This window comes from Panthera tigris, chromosome A2 (assembly GCF_018350195.1).
Source record: "Panthera tigris isolate Pti1 chromosome A2, P.tigris_Pti1_mat1.1, whole genome shotgun sequence".
NCBI classification, from domain to species: Eukaryota; Metazoa; Chordata; class Mammalia; order Carnivora; family Felidae; genus Panthera; species Panthera tigris.
The window spans coordinates 14,022,548-14,041,446 of record NC_056661.1 but is presented as its reverse complement, the minus strand read 5'-3'; the positions used below and the strand labels follow the sequence as shown (position 1 = coordinate 14,041,446).

Sequence of the window (18,899 nt, the reverse complement as noted above, 5' to 3'; positions counted from 1 at the left end):
CACACCCGCTAGGATGGCCATAATCACAAGCCTGAAAGCGAGTGTTGGCAAGGAAGTGGATAAACTGGAACCCTCGCGAATGGCGGGCGGGGCTCATCAAGTGGCGCGGCCACTGTGGAAAATAGTGTGGCAGCTCCTCAGAAAATTAAGCATCGCGTTGTAGAACCCAGGAAATCTCACGCTCAGGCATGAGACTCAAGAGAACTGAAAACAGGTATCCAAACAAAACTTTGCACAGACACGTTCCGGGCATTTGTTATTCGCAATTGCAAAAAAAAAAAAAAAAAAAAAAAAAAAAAGTCCAACAAACCCAGACGTCCGTCAGCTGGAGAATGGATAAACAAAACGCGGCCTATGCGGACGATCAAATGCTATTTAGGCATAAAAAGGAATGAGGCTCTGATACGTGCGGCAACACGGATGAACCTTGAGGACGCGCCCAGTGAGAGAAGCCAGACACAAAAGGACACATGTTGTATGATTCTGTTTATAGGAAATGTCTAGAACAGGCAAATCCATAGGGACAGAAAACAGATTAGCGGTTGCCAGGGCCTGGGAGAGGGGTATGGGGGGAGGGGTGCCTGCTAATGGGTACCAGGTTTCCTTTTGGGAGGAAATGAAGATGTTCTGAAATAGATAGAAGGGATTATCGCATGGCATTGTAGAAGTACTAAAACCCAATAATTGTACACTTTAGAATGTCGAAATGATACATTTTACGTCATGTGTATTTTACCACAATTCTTTTTTTTTTTTTTTTTTTTTTTTTAAGGAAGAAGGCAGCTGACCCAGAGATCCTGGAGGCTTCATTTGGGGCTCTAGATCCAGCCATGCCTGAAGGCAGCCCTGCCGTTGAGGTAAGGCAGCAAGAAATGGGCTGTCTCTCTGCCTAAAACTTGGCGTTTCAGAAAGTCGGCTGTGTTTGTTCTTGCCCACGTCCCCATCATGAGGAGAAGAGCCTCACCGAAGGTGCTGGGGGCCTCAGGAAGGGCCAAACCCCACTCCCTGGCCCTCTGCTGTCCCATCTATAAGAGGAGAGGGGGCAAGGTCCCGCCATGCCAGCAACAACAGGTCCCCGTATGGACTCACTATGGTGATGTTTCATTGCCCATCACAGGCCTGTGAGCAAGGTGTTCTGAGCTCAGCGAAGGGAAGAAATGGAGGAGGCCCACGTTCCTGCCTTCCATGCGGTGCCACTTTTGGAAGCAGACTGCTGGGGCCTCAGGAGGAGGGTGGCTGGGGCCCCAAGAGGCAGCCCAGCTGGGTGCTGATGAGCTCGCACCTAGCATCTGATAGCTGTGGGTTCAAGTCTTGGCTCCGGCCCTCTGTGATCCTGGTCCTGCGGTTTCTCTTCTGGGCCTCAGTTTCCCCTCTCCAAAACAGACTGGCTGTTCTGGGTATCAGGTGCAGCGTCTGCTGGGTGCATAGCTGCTGTCTCAGGGGATCTCATTAATACATGGATGTGCCTGGTGGAATCCGAGCTGGGCTAGGACTGCTGGCATGGGCAGAGGCGGGTGCTGGGTGGGGGAGGGAGGGGGGACAGCTTGCCAGTTTACTGCCACCCGGAGGGGGATGCAGCCAGGGTACAGGGTACAGCCTCCCCTCCATGCCGTGTTGCTGTTGGCTTCCAAAAGGATATGGATGTAGAAGTCACTCCTTGACTCTTTTTCCACTTGTTGCCCAGCACTCAGCGTTCCGGCGCGCCTGGCCGGAGGCTGGCACTGTTTCCGGGCACCTGGACAGCCTCACTTGGCCCTGAGACAAGCACTCACTGAGTGGCGGCTGGCGGGCTCCAGGCGTCGGCAGTGGCGTGGCCCTTCTCTCCTGTGGCTGCTCCAGAGCTGGGGAAGAAAGGGCCTCGGAGCTCCCGTGGCCTCCCGGGGCATCCTTGGACAGCCGACAGGTGAGGGTATGGCCAAGAGGGAGGTTCTGTTAGGGTCAACTCGGAGACTCCATCCTGTGGCACCTCAGATGTGGGATGCCCCAGTGCCATGTCTCAGCCTCCCCGGGGTCCTGTGGCTTCCTACGGCTCTGTGTTTTCATTGAATGGTAGCCACATCACCCTAGGTCTGTGGCTCCGCACCATCATAGCCCCGTGGCTCGAGGGTCCCCACGATCCTACGGCTTTAGCAGACTGTGGTCCCACGGCCCCATCAACCCATGCTGTTATGACTTTGTCCCTCCTTAGTTCTGTGTTTCCTTGTTCTGTGGTCTCATGACTCTTGGATTATTTGCAACTTCATGGCTCTGGGAAAAGGTGAGTTATTCAACCCAGTGGGAAATAGACTCAGGAAGCCTCAAGGGGTGGGTGTTCCAGTGACCCCCCCCCCCCACTTAGCACCATGCGGACCAACAGCAACACTGACATCACCCCTTTTCCAGAGGGCTCCATGTGCTTGTCACCGTTCTACAACTCCCGCTCAGAGTATGCTGACGGTTGCTATGGTCTGGCCGTTCCCGGAGGGTTTTTATTAAACCTCAGTCTCCCTCTGTGGCGCAGGAATATGGACACACAGAGAGCCTGGTCTGGCCTAAAGGAGTGACCTTTAAGTCAGGGTAAGTAGGGGTCAGCCAGGTAAAGAGCCAGGTAAAGGAAGAGTGCTCCAGGCAGAAGGCACAGCCTATGCAAAGGTCCTGAGGTGGGGAAAAGCCTAAAAGTAAGAGGCACAGAGAGGCAGCCAGTGAGGCTGGGCTGAAGGCTAACTGTTCACCTCCCCTTTGTCTCATGTAAGGCAAAGGGGGCAGAGAATGGACAAAAAGCTCCTACTGTGTGCTTCAATTTCATTCTCTCATTGACTCATAGTGATCTCTGAATGGGGTGGCCACATAGCCAGAGAGGTTCCCGGGGGTCCAGCCCGCCAGCCACCCACCGACCCATCCAACTATTCACCCACCCACGCACCTATCCACTCACTCCTCCATGCATCTGCCCACCCATCTGTCTGGCAATCCATCCATCCACCCAGTCATTCCATCCATCCACCCATCCATCCATCCATCTACTCATCTATCCGCCCATCCACTCATCATCCTTCCTATCTGTCCACCCATCCATCCATCTATCCATCCTTCCATCCATCCACCTATTCACCCATGGACTGCAAACATGGCTCATGGCTCTGTCCCTGCGCAGGGACACCACACCCCTTCCTGTGTTCCAGCCCTCCTCCCCCTCCACTGCTCCCTCACCCCTCTGTCCCGGCCACACCTGCCTCCTCCGTGAACCTCCAGTGCATCAGGCCCGTCCCACCTCTGGGCTTTTGCCTCTGCTGTGCCCTCTGCTGGGTGCTCCTCATCAGCCGGAACCCATTCATCTGCCCCGGCCTTGGCACCAACATCCCCCCACGGTGGCTTCCCTGACCCCTAGGCTCCGTTTCCTCTGGCCCAGCCGGCTCCTACTTCTGTGTGGCAAGCGCTCCGGGCCACTGTATGCACTTGTCCACCCTCGAGGCCGCCCACCTCGGGCTGAGAATCGGAGAGCACCTCCTCCCTGTTGGCTACGAGGCAAAGGGTCTGTATGGTGGATGAAATTATTTGCTTTCACCCCACTGATCGATAATCATTTATTTGGCCCCCATTGTGTGCCAGTCTTCCCACACTGGGGCTGGGGCTCCTCCCCTCCCAGTAGCCTCCCTCCCCCACTGGCCCATGCCCTGGTCTGGGCCTCTGCCTGCCAGGCAGCCGGTGAGTAAACACACCCCGCCCTCGGCCTCCTGCCCCATCCATCACTGACCCGAACAAGGGCCTCCTGTTAATGAGCTGGGGTGGGGGCCAGAGAGGGGCAGGAGGACGGAGAATGAAGAATCGGGATCAGGGCTCTGGTTCCTGTGCTCCCTGCTGCCCACCCACCCATTGTCCCCAGACAGCTGCAGAAACCTGGGTGGGGGACCCTCTCCCTACAGCCTTCACGGGGAGGGGAGCGTGTGACTTCCTTCTCTGAGCATCCAGTGCCCAAATCGAGGCGACAGGACAAACCTGCCTCTCTGAGCCTCCGTTTGCCCATCTGTAGAGGGGGGGCATTAATGACTGCCACCGTGGAAAAGTCTTCACTTTTTATAGAGTAACTTACTCACTTCTGGTGACGACCCTAAGATGTGGGGGGCTCTTGTCCCCCCATCTCATCTGGGTTTTTACCGCTCCTGTTAAGGTGTGCAAAACTTTAGGTATTTCCATTCTCCACTTCATTAAACAGCGAGAGAGAGAGAAAGAACAAAACTTGTGTAGTTAGCCACACAGGCTGTCTCTCTCCCCGTAACACAGACACAAGTTTGTTTTACTATTACCTACAAAACTCTCATTAAATGTCAGAGGAAAGGAGAGAAGGGCGGGGTGGTCATTTGCCCCTTCCACAGCGATCTCTGGAAACTTATGAAAATAACGCCTGTATAATTTCATTCTCTAAAATCAATACCCATTGAATGCCGCCATTGGTAAATTCCAGCAGGTTCTTAGTAACGCTCTTTCTCCCTTGTAGCAACTCTTCAGTACGCTGGCTGACCTGGACACTTAAAAATTTACATTATAATAAGCGTTTGACCGTGGCTCTTCTCCCTCTCCCCCCCCCGCCTCCCCCCAAAAAAAGAAAAGGAAAAAGAAGAAACTGAGGCACAGGCAAGTTAAGCAACCTGCCTCAGGCCTCACAGCAGAGCTGGGGTATGAAACTCACGGTCCCCACGCCAGAGAACAGGACCTTCATCACTGTGCCCTGCTGCCCCCTATGGTGATGAGTTCCTGCCTCCCGGGCTGGGAAAGGGGGAGCAGAAAGGGGAACCCCACAAAAGTGGTATGGCCAGGTTTTTGAACGTTTGGCACCTGCTCAATAAAATTGTAGCCACTATATTTATTGTTTATCTCCTTTCTCTATCGTCACCTTCCTGGGAACCTGGGATGGTACGGGGACAGGGTTGGGGCAGATGGAAAGTGGGAGTGTAGGCAGGGCTTCTTGAAGTTCACAGTGTAAGTCAGGGTGGGTGTGCCCGACTCCAGTGCCTGGATGTCCCCCTGGCGCCCATTCCCGCGCCCCCAGCTCCTTGGTCCTTCTGGAGAGATGGGTCCAGTGGGGCCGTCCGAGGCAGGCTGGGTCAGGCTCCTCAGTTATGGATGTAGCAGTGGCCAAATGGCTTCCCTCACTGCCCTGATGAATTCCCCAGACCCTGAGCCTGTGGCCGGGCCCGCCCAGGGCAGGGCAGCTGCCTTCCCGACATACTTTCCCTCTGGATTCACGAGGAGAGGCGGCTGGGTGAGCTGGGGGCGCCCGCATGTCTCCTGGCCCGGCAAACCCCTGCCAGGAAGGGCCCCGGGGCCCCATCACACAGGCACCAGCCCCTCTGCCCCAGCCTGGCCAGGCTCCCGGAACCACTGGGTCTGGTGTGATGGGAAGGGGAGATGGCTGGGGCGCCAGCCAAAGAAAGGCTCGGGCCAGGAGGTCCTGGGCAGCAGAATCTTCACAGCTAATGAGGGGCCTGGGCCAGCATTTCTCGTCTGGATTCTGTGGCCAAGGGCAATGAGGGGGGTGTGAAGGCCTTAGGGGTCCCGCCTTCCCCAGTTCTAATTCCTGCCGTGTGACCTCGAGCTGTCTCGTCTCTTTTCTACGGAAAATGTGAATAAGGACAATTTGAGGTATAAGTGACAGTGTATAAGTTCCATATTGTATAGCAAGGCTAATGCCGCAGCCAGACGTCGGGCACACGGTAGCTCATTCAATTCTCTCAACAACGACTGCTCCCGTTTTATAAGCGAGGCACAGAGGGATCACGCAACTTGCCCGAAGTCACACAGCAAGGCTGTGCCCAGCCGACGTTTGAACCCAGACCATGTGTCCCCCAAGTCTGTCCTAAAGTACAGTGGTGGCAGTTATAACTATTATTAATAGTAATGATGTTCCACTAATGATAAGGAATAAGAACATGATATGCTAATCCTAGTAGGTAACTTCACAGCTCGCCAGCCCCTTCTCTCTCTGAACCGGGAGATCCCCAGGCTGTGACAAACAGAACAAAACACAGACAAACCCGGGGCGCCCGGGTGGCTCAGTCGGTTACGCGTCCAACTTCGGCTCAGGTCATGATCTCACGGTTCATGAGTTTGAGCCCCACATCGGGCTCTGTGCTGACAGCTCGGAGCCTGGAGCCTGTTTCAGATTCTGTGTCTCCCTCTCACTCTGCTCCTCCCCAGCTTGGACTCTCTCTCTCTCTCTCTCTCTAAAAAATAAACACTGAACACACACACACACACAATCCCAGTTCCCAGAGTCAGGGCATCCCAACCTTCTCTGCCAAGAATAGTCTGCCAGGGGTCCCAGATGGCTGTCATACAGACAGCCGCCAGCCCCTGAGCCCTGCCCAGGAAGAGCTGGGAGGGCTTCACGGAAGAGGGGGCATCAGAGCCCAGACTTGAAGGATGGAAGAAGGAGCCCAAGTGTCTTTTTTTTTTTTTTAATGTTTATTTATTTCTTTTTGAGAGTGAGAGAGACAGAGAGAGACCGAGCATGAGTGGGTGAGGGGCAGAGAGAGGAGACACAGAATCCAAAGCAGGCTCCGGGCTCCGAGCTGTCAGCCCAGTGTCGGGTTCAAACTCGTGAACTGTGACAGCATGACCTGAGCCGAAAGTCTCCTGCTCAACCGACTGAGCCGCCCAGGCGCCCCCGAAGGATGGAAGAAGGTATTTGGGGTCAGGGGAGCAGTAGGTGCAAAGACTGGGAAGGACACGTAGAGAAAGTTATTCTGTAATGTGAGGCCGTGTGTGGTGCGCATGAGAGAAGGAGCCACTGCCGGACGGGGGATCTCAGGGTTGGTGAGACCCAGGAGGTAGGAGCACGAACCCAGACTGCTCGTCCCTGGGCCCCTGTTGTTTGATCTGCAGGCTGGGACATCCTCGGGACCTCTGCCTTTGCCGTTCCCCCTGCCCGGAACGCCCTTCCCCGCATTTCCCCGTGGCCTGGCCATGAACAAGGCCACGTGTGTCCAAGTCTCAGCCCCGTGCCCAGCCTGTGGCTTCCATGTGCTCTTGTCTCAGCTGCATGAGGCGCACGCAAGCCCACAGGCCCCGCCGGAGTTTGTGGTTTTCCCAAGAATTCCAGTGCCGGCCGGGAGCGGCCCCCAGGTGTGCTGGACGCCAAGGAAAACAGGAGGTGAGCTCATGGCCCGGCCGCAGGCAGCAGGCAAGGTGGGCACTGTCAGGGCACAGGCTTCACTAGAAATGCCCAGGTTGGGGCTGACTGTTCCCACCCAGCCTCCCCGCCCGGCCCGCTCCTCCTCCCTCACCCTCTGTGGCTCCCTATTGCCCTTGAAGACAGCCTGAGCTCCACACCGCTGGCACTGCATCCTCCTGAGCCCCCACATCTCTCCACCCTGAGATCATTCCTTGTAACAGACCAGACTCCTCTCTGTCTCGGAATCTCCACATATTCTGTTCTACCTGGAATGCCTACCACCATTTTTTTTTTTTTTTTTTTTTTTTTGCCTGGCCATGTTCTCCTCACCTTCCTGGTCCCAGTTTAGCATTCCCTCCTCCTCGGAGAAGCCTACCCAGATTCCCCCCACACCGGGCTGGGTCCAGCACCTTGTTGGGGCTCCCCACTGCTCTCTGTGTATCCCCATCACAGCTCTGGCCCCTTTGGGTGATTATGCAAGCGGCCTCCCCACCAACCTGGGCTCCCCTAGGGGAAGGGGCCCCCTCTGGCTTGTTCGTCCTGTGTCAAGAGTCCAGCGCAGGACGTGACACACGGTAGGTGTCCAGTGTGTGTTTGTGGAGTAAACAGATGTGTCTGAAACTCCCCCCTCCCCAAGCCACACGTGCTTCACTATGTCAGAACTGTCTTCACTTCCCTCTGCTGATCCGAGTCCTTCTTTTCCTTTAGGTTTCCCTTCCACCTCCTCCGGGAAGCCCTTGGTGACTTCTCTGGAACCTCCCAGGAGAACAGACCGGGCTATGACCCTGCTCTGATTTCACCCTTGCCCCTTGCGGTGGCCTTGGGCTAGCCACTTCCCCTCTCTGGGCCTCAGTGTTCTGGTCCATACGACCGAGGCTTTGAGCACTTGGAAAGCGGGTGGAGAGGGTTAACTCCAGAAAGTCGAAGTGTTTTGTAGCTCAGGAGCGAGGCTGAGCTGGGAGGGACGATTTTCCTGATTAGAAGTAATTTTTATTTTTATTACAGGCTGTTCCCACAGCGGCTGGAGCGGAGCTCGGAAGGTATGGCGAAGTCTCCGCAAACAGAAGTCCTGGCCACCCCCCTCAGACCTCCTCCAGCGGGAGCCCTTTAATTTGCGCACTCCTCTGCTGGGGATGGAAACAGGCACCGAGAGATGTCATTTGCCTCATTTTGAAGCAAGTGAAGAGGGAGTGGAGGGCCAGTCGGCCTGACTGAAAGCAGAGTCGGGGGTGGGGGTCCTAACTTTTAGCGTCTCTTGACCGGTTCCCCAGGTGTGAGCTGAGGGGAGCCGCCGTGCGGATTGCTTCGTACTGTTAGGTCCCAATCTTGGCATACAGCAGGCACTCAATAGAGAAGTGAGAGAGAGGGCTGGAGGGTGGTCCCACTTGACTCCCTGCCCTATCGACCCCTACCCCGGCTCCCCGTGACTCAGTTTCCCCGCCGTGTCCGGGTTCAGCAACACCGGGCGGGGCCTCGAACGCAGAGGCCAGCGCCATCTGTTTACCTTGCGGCTGGACGCTGGGCAGGGCCGCGGGTGGGCCGTCCCCGGAGCCGGCTGAGCCGCCGGGATAAATACGCCCCGCGGGCCTCGTGGGCAGCAGAGAGCGAGCTGCAGTCCAGCTCCCCGCCGCCGCCATGGTTCCTGCCGCCGCCTGCGTTCTCCTGCTCACCCTGGCAGCCCTCCGTGCGTCGGGCCAGGGCCAGATACAGATAGGTAAGCCGCCCCGTCCCCCACGCGTGGCCTCGACCCCCAACCGTACCGGAGGACCCGTGAGGCCTGGGGTCGCGGCTTCTTGGGGGCTCAGGGACTGCTCATCGGGGCATGCAGGTCGGAGAAACCAGGCAGCAGGGCGGACGCTCAAGGAATGAGGGAGTCCCAGGGCCCTGCCGCGGTAAGGACTGGTGTGGCGGGGGTCCCCAAACCCTGACGCCCCACCAGCGCCCCCTGTCGGCGCAGGTGCAGATCTGGGCCCGCAGATGCTTCGGGAACTTCAGGAAACCAACGCGGCTCTGCAGGATGTGCGGGAGCTGTTGCGGCAGCAGGTGCGGACCGGGGTGGGGGGGGGGGACGGGGAGTGCGGAGGAGGGGAGTGAGGCCTGGAAGAGGAGGAGAGGCAGGGGGATGGGAGAAGGAGGTGCCGGTGGAGACGGAGAGGATCGTGGGTACCAAGATCCAGGGAGGAAGTTGTAGAAAAGAGGGAGAAGGGAGTCCCAGGGGTAGAAGTTCCCGCGGGAGATGACAGGGGTCTGTGGAGGGGGGGAGTCCCAAGGAAGGAAGAGAGGTGCTGGGAGGATAGGGAGTCCGAGGGGGTGGAGGGAGGGTCCGAGGGGAGTGGGTGGGTCTGTGGGAAGGGAGTCTGGGGGAGGGGAGAGGAGACTCAAGGGAGGAAAAGAGGGATGGGGCCTCGCTGACTACACCCCGTCTCCCCCTGCACCGCAGGTCAAGGAGATCACGTTTCTGAAAAACACAGTGATGGAGTGTGACGCGTGCGGTGAGCACAGCTGGGGCGGCAGAGGCGCGGCAGGCGGGGAGATCGAGAAGAGTTGGGGAGACAAAGACGGAGACAGCGAAGGAAAGACCGGGAGGAAAAGGGACAGGAAGAGACGGAGGCTGCCAGATGGAGAGACTGGATGAGGGATGGAGAGAGACGAACAAGGAGGGGGAGACAGAGACTATGGGAAGGGAGAGGGGGACACACGAAAAGAAGCAGAGGCCGTGCGAGAGATGGAGGGAGATGCAGAGACGCTCTGGGAGAAGCAGAAAACTGACGCGCGCGGAGATGCAGAGACTGGAAAAGCCTAGCGGGCCTGGAGCGGGGTCCGGGGCGGGGTCGCAGAAAGCCCGGGATCTCGCCACGCCCCCAGGGGCGGCCCTCCAGGAAGGGGCGTGCTCCTGATAGACTCCGCCCCCGGGGCTGGGCCCTGACCAGCCCCACTTCACCACCCGCAGGGATGCAGCCAGCGCGCACCCCAGGTCTGAGCGTGCGGCCCCTCTCCCAGTGCGCGCCCGGCTTCTGCTACCCAGGCGTGGTTTGCACTCAGACGGCAAGCGGCGCGCGCTGTGGACCTTGCCCCGCGGGCTTCACCGGCAATGGCTCGCACTGTGTCGACGTCAACGAGGTGCGCCCGTCCCCCACCCCACCGACGACCCCCCTATAACACCGGTCCCTACAACTACCGACCTCCCCAACGATTTCTTCCCCGGCTGAAAGTGCTCACCCGGAGGCCCTCTTCACCTCCGGGGGCGCCCGTCCGGACGACCCCTTTGACGCCGGGTGGGGGGGGGGCACTCATCCAGACCACTTCCCTTACCACCAGTGACGCCGGTCCCGCCAACCCCCTCCGTAGCCAGTGACGGCCGCCCCGACCACTCTCCTACGGCCGAGAGTGGTCCGCCCCAAAGGCCCCCCTCACCTCCGGGGCTCGGAAGCCCCAACGACCCTCCCACCACCGCGAGGAGCCCGCTCGGACGACCCTCCTACGGCCGGGCACGCACGCCTCGACGGCCACTTCCCCCCTCTGCTGGGGACGCCCGCCCTCACAATTCCTTCCCCCGCCCTTGAGCACCCAGCCCATAGGCTCCCAGGAACAGCCCCTCTCTCCGCCAGGTCGCTCCCCTGCCCCCATCAAGGCGAAGTCGCGTCTGACCCCTGGAATAATGGCCTTTGCCCCACAAGCCCCCTCCCCCCTCCAAGTGCTGGCTAATGGCCCTTGAATTTCCTAAGTTCAAGCCCCCAAAATCTTGAGGCGCCGCTCTCGACGGGGCTCTCCTCCTGCGTCCTCTGACCCTCCGTGGCCTTTCCTCCCCCAGTGCAACGCGCATCCCTGCTTCCCGCGCGTCCGCTGCGTCAACACTAGCCCCGGCTTCCGCTGCGAGGCTTGCCCGCCCGGGTTCAGCGGCCCCGCCCACGAGGGCGTGGGGCTGGCCTTCGCCAAAGCCAACAAGCAGGTGAGGGCCGTGGAGGGGTGGGCTTCATCAGGGAAATGGTCCGCTAGCCTTGCGGCTATTTTCCTGCCCGGCTTCAGTGGGAAGGGGTGGAGCCCGGGGCCCGGGGGCCCGGGGGATGGATGGAGGAAGGGTCCTCATCAAGATGGTGGAGGTTGGGGGAGGAATGTAGGTAGGGGAGAGGTAGGATGCAGAGGAGACGTGAACCGGGTGGGAGGTATGAGGGTTTTCTGCGCGGGGGCGGTGACCTCTGCGCTCCCTGCCATCCAGGTTTGCACGGACATTAACGAGTGTGAGACCGGACAGCATAACTGCGTCCCCAACTCCGTGTGCGTCAATACCCGGGTAAGGCACGGTAGGAGCGGGGAAGGAGCGAGACACTGGGGGAGGGTGAGAAGTGGCAGGCAGCCCGAGCTCACTGCCCGCGCGGCCCGGGCCCAGGGCTCCTTCCAGTGCGGCCCTTGCCAGCCCGGCTTCGTGGGCGACCAGGCATCTGGCTGCCATCGGCGCTCACAGCGCTTCTGCCCCGACGGCACGCCCAGCCCGTGCCACGAGAAGGCCGACTGCATCCTGGAACGCGATGGCTCGAGGTCGTGCGTGGTGAGTGCGGGCGAGCAGAAACGACCTTGGCATGGGGTACGAGGGGGTGGGGTGGGTGGCGAACACGCCGGGGCACCTACTCACCACCCCACCCGCAGTGCGCCGTTGGCTGGGCCGGCAACGGCCTCGTCTGCGGCCGAGACACGGATTTGGACGGCTTCCCCGACGAGAAGCTGCGCTGCCCGGAACGCCAGTGCCGCAAGGTGGGCGGGGTCTGAAGGGCCAGAACTGCGCGGTGGTGGGCGGGGCTCCCTAGCCACGCTCCTCACGCCGGCTGTGCCCTCCCCCCAGGACAACTGCGTGACGGTGCCCAACTCAGGGCAAGAGGACGTGGATCGCGACGGCATCGGAGACGCCTGCGACCCGGATGCCGACGGGGACGGGGTCCTCAACGAGCAGGTGGGGCCAAACGGGGCCTAGGTTAGGCAAGGTGGGGCTGTGGCTTGGGTGAGGGAAGTGGCCTCAGAGGATGTGGACTGGGGGGGGGCGGGGTCCAGGAAGGATGACCGCTGCTCTGCGGAGGAGGCGGGGCCTCGGAGCTGGTCTGGTCTGGGCAGTGACATTTGCCCCTCCAGGCCTGACCGGCCCCCCCTCCCCCCGTAATCGGCCCTGTCCCCCAGGACAACTGTAAACTGGTGCGGAACCCAGACCAGCGCAATGCGGACGGCGATAAGTGGGGTGATGCGTGCGACAACTGCCGGTCCCAGAAGAACGATGACCAAAAGGACACAGATCAGGACGGCAAAGGCGACGCCTGCGACGACGACATCGACGGCGACCGTGAGAGCAGCAGAAGGGAGGGGGGCAGGGAAGGGCAAGCACCGAGGGGCGCGGCTTGCCTGAGGGCGGAGCTCGGCTAGTTTTTGAAGCTGCTGCGGGTGAGCTCGGTCCAGGGCTCCAGGGACCACGGACTGTGCTCCTGCGGGCAGAAAAATAAGGCTGGGACACGACGCGAAGGGGCAGCGGCAGGAACATTTGGAGGAGGGGAGGGCGGCCCTGTGTCAGATGCTGCAAGGAGTTAAGTAGTTGAACAGAGACGTGAGCCTGCAGTTTAGGGCCAGGGAGGTGCCAGTTTTATACCTGGGGCAGACACTCAGCATGGTGCGTTCCCAGTGCCAGCGGAGGGTCCAGCTGAGCTTCCTCTGTGAGTGAGAGCCAGTCCCTTCGCCCGCCGTCCATCAAGTCTCTGAGGCTTGGGCCAATGCCCTACTTGATTTAACTTTGTAGCGCTGGGAGCCCCGAGAGGCGCACGACTGTGTCCCAGGCTAGCCCCAGGTTTGCTGCTGCCTTGCCGAAGTTAGCCTGGTCCCGCCCCCAACCTGGGATCCTGTGCTGTCCCCCTGCTTCTCGCAGGGATCCGAAATACGGTGGACAACTGCCCAAGGGTGCCGAACTCAGACCAGAAGGACAGCGATGGTGATGGTGTAGGGGATGCCTGTGACAACTGCCCCCAGAAGAGCAACGCAGACCAGGTGAGCGCCAGAGGCACCCCAGCTGGGTCAGATCCCTGAGGTGAGCTCCAGACTAGTTAAGGAGACTGAAGCGCCGTCTAAGCATGGTTCCTTGGGGTCAGGAGGACCTTGGTTCTGGAACTCGGGGTCGGTGGGAGGCTTCTGAATTCCTCTGCCTTGATTTCGGACTCCTGCATCCACCTTCCCTAGAGTGATGTGGACCACGACTTTGTGGGAGACGCTTGCGACAGCGACCAAGACCAGTAAGGAGGCCATCTGGGGTGGGGTGGGGACTGAGGGTGGGCGACCCCGACGCAGCCCTCTGGGAAATCTCACTGTCTCTCTGTCCCACCCACCAATTCTAGGGATGGGGATGGGCACCAGGACTCACGGGACAACTGCCCTACAGTACCAAATAGTGCCCAGCAGGATTCAGATCACGATGGCCAGGGTGACGCCTGCGACGAGGATGATGACAACGACGGGGTCCCTGACAGTCGGGACAACTGCCGCCTGGTGCCCAACCCAAATCAAGAAGATGTAGACCGTAAGGGCAGGGGGCAGGGCCTGTGGTGGGTTAGAGGCTGTTGTGGAGACCTTGGCACGTATGGGAGGGGCTGGGACGTGGTATGGGCGGGACCTATAGCAGATGTGGGCGTGACTAGGCCCTGGGCGGGGCTGGCGCTGACTCCACCACGGGGGTCTCTCAGGGGACGGAGTGGGCGACGTGTGCCAGGGCGACTTCGACGCGGACAAAGTGGTGGACAAGATCGATGTGTGTCCGGAGAACGCCGAGGTCACCCTCACTGACTTCCGGGCCTTCCAGACGGTCGTGCTGGACCCCGAAGGCGACGCTCAGATAGATCCCAACTGGGTGGTGCTCAACCAGGTGGGGACAGGGCCCCGCGGAAGGTGGTGGGATTGGGTCCTAAGCTGGGGGCGGGGGAACCGAGGACCCATGCGGCCGACCTGAGGCCCTTCTTCCTTTGACCCCATCAGGGTATGGAGATCGTGCAGACGATGAACAGCGACCCTGGTCTGGCTGTGGGTGAGACACGGAGAGGGGTCCAGGCCGTACAGCTAGCCGAATAGGGGGCGGGGCCAGGGGCGGGTCTGAAGTTAGGAAAGGCAGAGCCAGGTTGAGTCTGGGCTCTGGGGTCCAACAGTTCTGGACTCTGAAGGAGCGTGACCCAAGGCATGTCACAGGCCCAGGGATGTGGTCATGGCTGGACTCGGCCGGTAGGGATGGGGCGGGTATATGGGTGGGGATCTGGGCCTAGGGGCAAGTTGGACTCCAGAGGGGCGGGGGCGGGGGGGAGGCAGGGCCCCAATGGGGAGAGCCCCACTGCTCCCTTCTCTTCCCCAGGTTACACGGCCTTCAATGGCGTGGACTTTGAAGGCACGTTCCACGTGAACACGGTCACGGATGACGACTACGCAGGCTTCATCTTTGGCTACCAGGACAGCTCCAGCTTTTATGTGGTTATGTGGAAGCAGATGGAACAGACATACTGGCAGGCGAATCCTTTCCGTGCAGTGGCTGAACCCGGCATTCAGCTCAAGGTGTCCGCGGCCCTGCCTGACCTCCCTCAGTCCCTGAGCTCTCTAGGAGGCCCCAAATCCTCCCAAGGTCTCCCAAAGCCTTTACAGCCCCCTAGCATCATCCTGTGGACCTTAGACTCCTTTCAGCACCCCCCTGGATTCCTACAGGCCCTCAAACACTCCCCTAGGGCCCCCAAACTTCCTTCGGGCCCCGAAACCTCACGGAGCCCTAAACTTCCCCTCAGGGTCCAAATCCTCCTGCAGAACCCCTAGACCCCAGTAAGTCACTGAAACCCTCCAGCAAATTCCCCAAATCCTGTAGAGCCCAGTTTATCCCATGGACACCCAAAACTTTCTATGGGTCACTAAGTCATCTCGCAGACCCCTCCAAATCCTGTCAGACTCCAAACCTGTCCACGGACTCCCAAATCCTCACGTGAGCTCCCAGACCATCCCTGCCCGCCCCACCACCCCCCCCAATACCCGACCTGCAAATCTCCACGTGGCCCCCAAGAAGGCTTCCTTGCAGGTATCCCATCCAGGCACCCGAGAGCCTCCCACCACTGCCAAAACCCGTCCCACCAGGCAGGGTTCTGCAGGGCTCCGATAGGCTGTGCAGTCTCTGACTCTGTTCCCCTGTCCCTGGGCATGGCAGGCTGTGAAGTCCTCCACAGGCCCCGGGGAGCAGCTGCGGAATGCACTCTGGCACACAGGGGACACAGCGTCGCAGGTGCGGCTGCTGTGGAAGGACCCCCGCAACGTGGGTTGGAAGGACAAGACGTCCTACCGCTGGTTCCTGCAGCACCGGCCTCAAGTGGGCTACATCAGGTGGGGACCTCGCCCCTTGCCAGTGGACCAGAAGTCCCTTGCTCTGTCCTGGCTCCTGGAGGTTCAGGGGACCTCGGTACCCTTACCTGTAAAATGGGAATGATACGGGCAGGTAGAATTAGCTGTGTTTGGCTTTGGGACATGACACTTCTCCTAGGACGCAGGACACAGCAGGTCCTCAGACGGTGGGGTCCTACTGTGTTTCTCAGTCCCCACTGCACTGCCAGGAAGTCCATCCTGTCACGCGGGGAAGCTGAGGCTCAGGTCAGAAGCCCCACCTGCCCTGAGAGTGGCCCAGGCGGGGGGGTGGGGACACACGGCCTCCACTCCCAGAGAGGAGGGGACTCGTCTTCCAGGGCAGACGCCAAGGCCTCAGAGGGGAGGGCCTAGCCCAGGGCCCCACCTCGCTGTCCCATCCTCCCCCCAGAGTGCGGTTCTACGAGGGCCCTGAGCTGGTGGCTGACAGCAACGTGGTCCTGGACACGACCATGAGGGGTGGCCGCCTGGGGGTCTTTTGCTTCTCCCAAGAGAACATCATCTGGGCCAATCTGCGTTACCGCTGCAATGGTGAGGGGAGAGCCCTGCTTGGGGGGCGGGGGTGGGAGTCCATCCCGCCCAACCTCACCCCCTCTCACTCGCTGGCCCTTTCTCCACAGACACCATCCCTGAGGACTACGAGACTCAGAGGCTGCTGCAGGCCTAGGGATGGGCGTGGGGACCCACTGCTGGAGGAAGGTCGCCCCCAGGGCTGCCCTCAGCATGCCAAGCAGGGAGCTCAGTGCCCGGCTCCGAGGGGTGGCTGGACTGGGGGAGGGAAGGCTGAGGGGCTCAGAGAGGACGAAATAAAGTGTGTGCGGTGGAGTGGCTGGCTGTGGTCTCTGCTTCAGAGAGATCGTGGGGTGGGGCCAGGAAAGGCTGGGCCAGGGACCCCAGACCTGCTAATGACTACCCGTCCCCTTGCCCCGAGTGGCTGGGGACCAGCGGCCTGACTAGGAGTGTCCAACACTGACTGGGGAGGCCCCAGGCCTGCCACTGCATCCTACCCACTTGAGGTCACAGGGCTGGATCCCCACCACCGAGTGCCTGCCCCCAGGATCCTGGGGTCCTTCCCCTTCCAGGCAATAGGCCCAACTAGCTGGCTAGGGGTCGGGGTGAGGGGCTCACACCTGGGTGTCCACGTTCATGTGTGTGTGTGTGTGTGTGTGTGTGTGTGGCGGGGGGCCTGTGTGTGGCTCCCACTTGATATACCTACTGGCCCACGTTCCATCCCCAGTGTAGGGGAAGGGGCAGGAAAAAAGGAGAGGAGGCAGGGACGAAAACATTGGATTTTTATTATGTTTCATTACAAAGGATGCAAAGGTACAAAGACAAAAGCGTCCACGCCAGAGAGGATGGGCAGGGGCCGGCCGAGTGCGCCCTGAGCCGCCCGCCCCCACCCACCGTGGGCACCCAACCCACGGCCCACGGACATCCACAGCAGAGTGTACATGCTGGGGGCAGGGGCAGAGCCAGCCTGGGGACAGAGGGAAACAGGTGGAGCAGGGCTTGGACCGGCAGGTTTGCATATATCAGTGGTGCCGCCCAGCCCCTTGGGGGGCAGTTTCCTATGGGGGGGGGCACAGCGGGGCCAGTGGACCTTGGCTGCCAAAGCCCTCCCTCTCAGGGACTGGTGGCAAAGGCCACAGCTGTGTCCACTTGTCCCGAGTGGACAAGAGGTCGGAAGTGATGGGCTAGGATGGGCTGGGCATTGATTGGCCCCAGAGTCCAGAGCCCTGCAAGATGGGGGCAACACCACGCCCTGCATGTGCCACATGTCCCTGGCATCTTGGGACGGGGTGTTGAGGGCTGGCCAAGAGGGCGGGTGGAAAGAACTATTTGGAGCCAGCATCACTCTCATGTCCAGACCTCAGCCCCCACCCTGTCGGGGAGGACCCTGAGGCCCGAGACCCACGGGTCTGAGTCAGTGACAAGAGGGAAACTGAGGCCCAGGTCACAAGGGTCTTTTTCTCACCGCCGCCCCACCCCCACCCCCACCCCCCCGCCAATGCCTTTGAAGAGTATCCCAGCGCCCAGGCCTGGGGATACAGGTTACCCCATCTCCCTCTCCTGGGAGTGGCCACTTCGGAGAGAATGTGTCTGTGGCCAATTGCCTGTGGCTAAGGGTTATGAAAGGGCCCTGAGCCCCACCCAACCAGGAACCTTGGAGGCCAAAGGCCAAGAGAAACCAAGGAGAGTCAGCTCAGGCTGAGATGGTAGGGCGGGGCCTGACGGAGGAGTGTTCCAGGAACCCCTAGTCACACACTGTGAGACCCCCAGAAGGTGGAGGCACAGGTTCCAAGGAGAACGGGAGCAGAAACAGACCTAGCTGCCCACTCACCCCGGGGCAGGCCTCCAGCAGTGGGGGGAGGCGCACAGTCCTCCCCACAGTTCTGCAAACCAAGTGGGAAGGGCTCAGGGGGCCACAGCTCCCTCTCCTGGAGCATCACCTGCAGGGGTGATGGGTCAAGACCAGGGGCACCGGACACCCTTGACCTTGTGGCCCCCCCTACCCTACCCCCACAATGAGAGCCTCTGTGGCCTCTACCTAAAGGTCCATCAGAACCCAGTGAGGGTGGTGGGTGCAGGTGCTGCTCTGTCAGGACTGGGGGTGGGGAGTGGAGGGCTCCCCAATAACCGCCAGGCCTTACCACACCCAGACTGTACCTAGGAGTGGGGATGCTTTCTTTGGAAATGCAGAAAACCCAGAATCCAGATGGGGCTGGGAGTTTGGAAGGATGCTTGGTTATGAACCAGCTCAGGGTCGGCTGAGATGTGGAGGTCTGGGGAGGGGGCACGTTCCCATGTGTCCTCGGCTGCCCTGGGGGCCCCTCTAAGGATAGTCCCTCATGGGGGCTCATTGGGCCCAGGATGCTGGATGGTGGGGAAGGCAGTCTCTACTGCTTGAGCCCCACTCAGCCCCCCGGAGACCCGACGCCTGCTCCCATCCTGACCGGGCCACAGCTAGCACCTGGCATACAGCTCAAAAACTGGACACCCACCGCTGGACATACGGATGGACACAGAGCCTCTCACCCTCCACGTGGGGGTCTCAGAGTGTTCGACGTCCATTCTCATCTGCCCCACTCTGACACACGGGCCTCACAACAGGGCCCACTTGGCTAGGCATCCTCCGGGGAGCTCAGCCACCCAAAGAAATCATGCCAAACACACAGACATCAGAACCCTCCTTTCCCAGCCCCCCAAAACCCACAAGTAGACAGGAGCAGAAAGAGGCTGCAAAGGCCAGCCTGAGTGTCTCAGGACCCCTGCGCTCAGTGCACACCCTTGGGGCAGGCAGGTGGCTCAGAAGCCAGCAGGGAGGTCTGGGTGGAGGTGCTGCTGG

The 18,899-nt window shown here is 60.2% G+C and overlaps 1 protein-coding gene across 1 annotated transcript; it reads left to right on the top strand.

Annotated features, from left to right (window-relative positions):
* Positions 1–8,770: 8,770 nt before the first annotated feature.
* LOC102971808 (cartilage oligomeric matrix protein) lies at positions 8,771–16,378 on the top strand. Its single transcript, XM_042978650.1, has 19 exons — positions 8,771–8,864; positions 9,108–9,193; positions 9,591–9,642; positions 10,101–10,270; positions 10,962–11,099; positions 11,367–11,441; positions 11,538–11,696; positions 11,795–11,899; positions 11,988–12,095; positions 12,317–12,476; positions 13,050–13,168; positions 13,358–13,410; positions 13,513–13,694; positions 13,858–14,036; positions 14,147–14,195; positions 14,514–14,710; positions 15,345–15,517; positions 15,945–16,084; positions 16,174–16,378. Exons 1-19 carry the CDS (start codon positions 8,786–8,788, stop codon positions 16,218–16,220), a joined length of 2,271 nt encoding a protein of 756 aa, XP_042834584.1. The 5' UTR covers positions 8,771–8,785; the 3' UTR covers positions 16,221–16,378.
* The last annotated feature ends 2,521 nt before the right edge of the window (positions 16,379–18,899 follow it).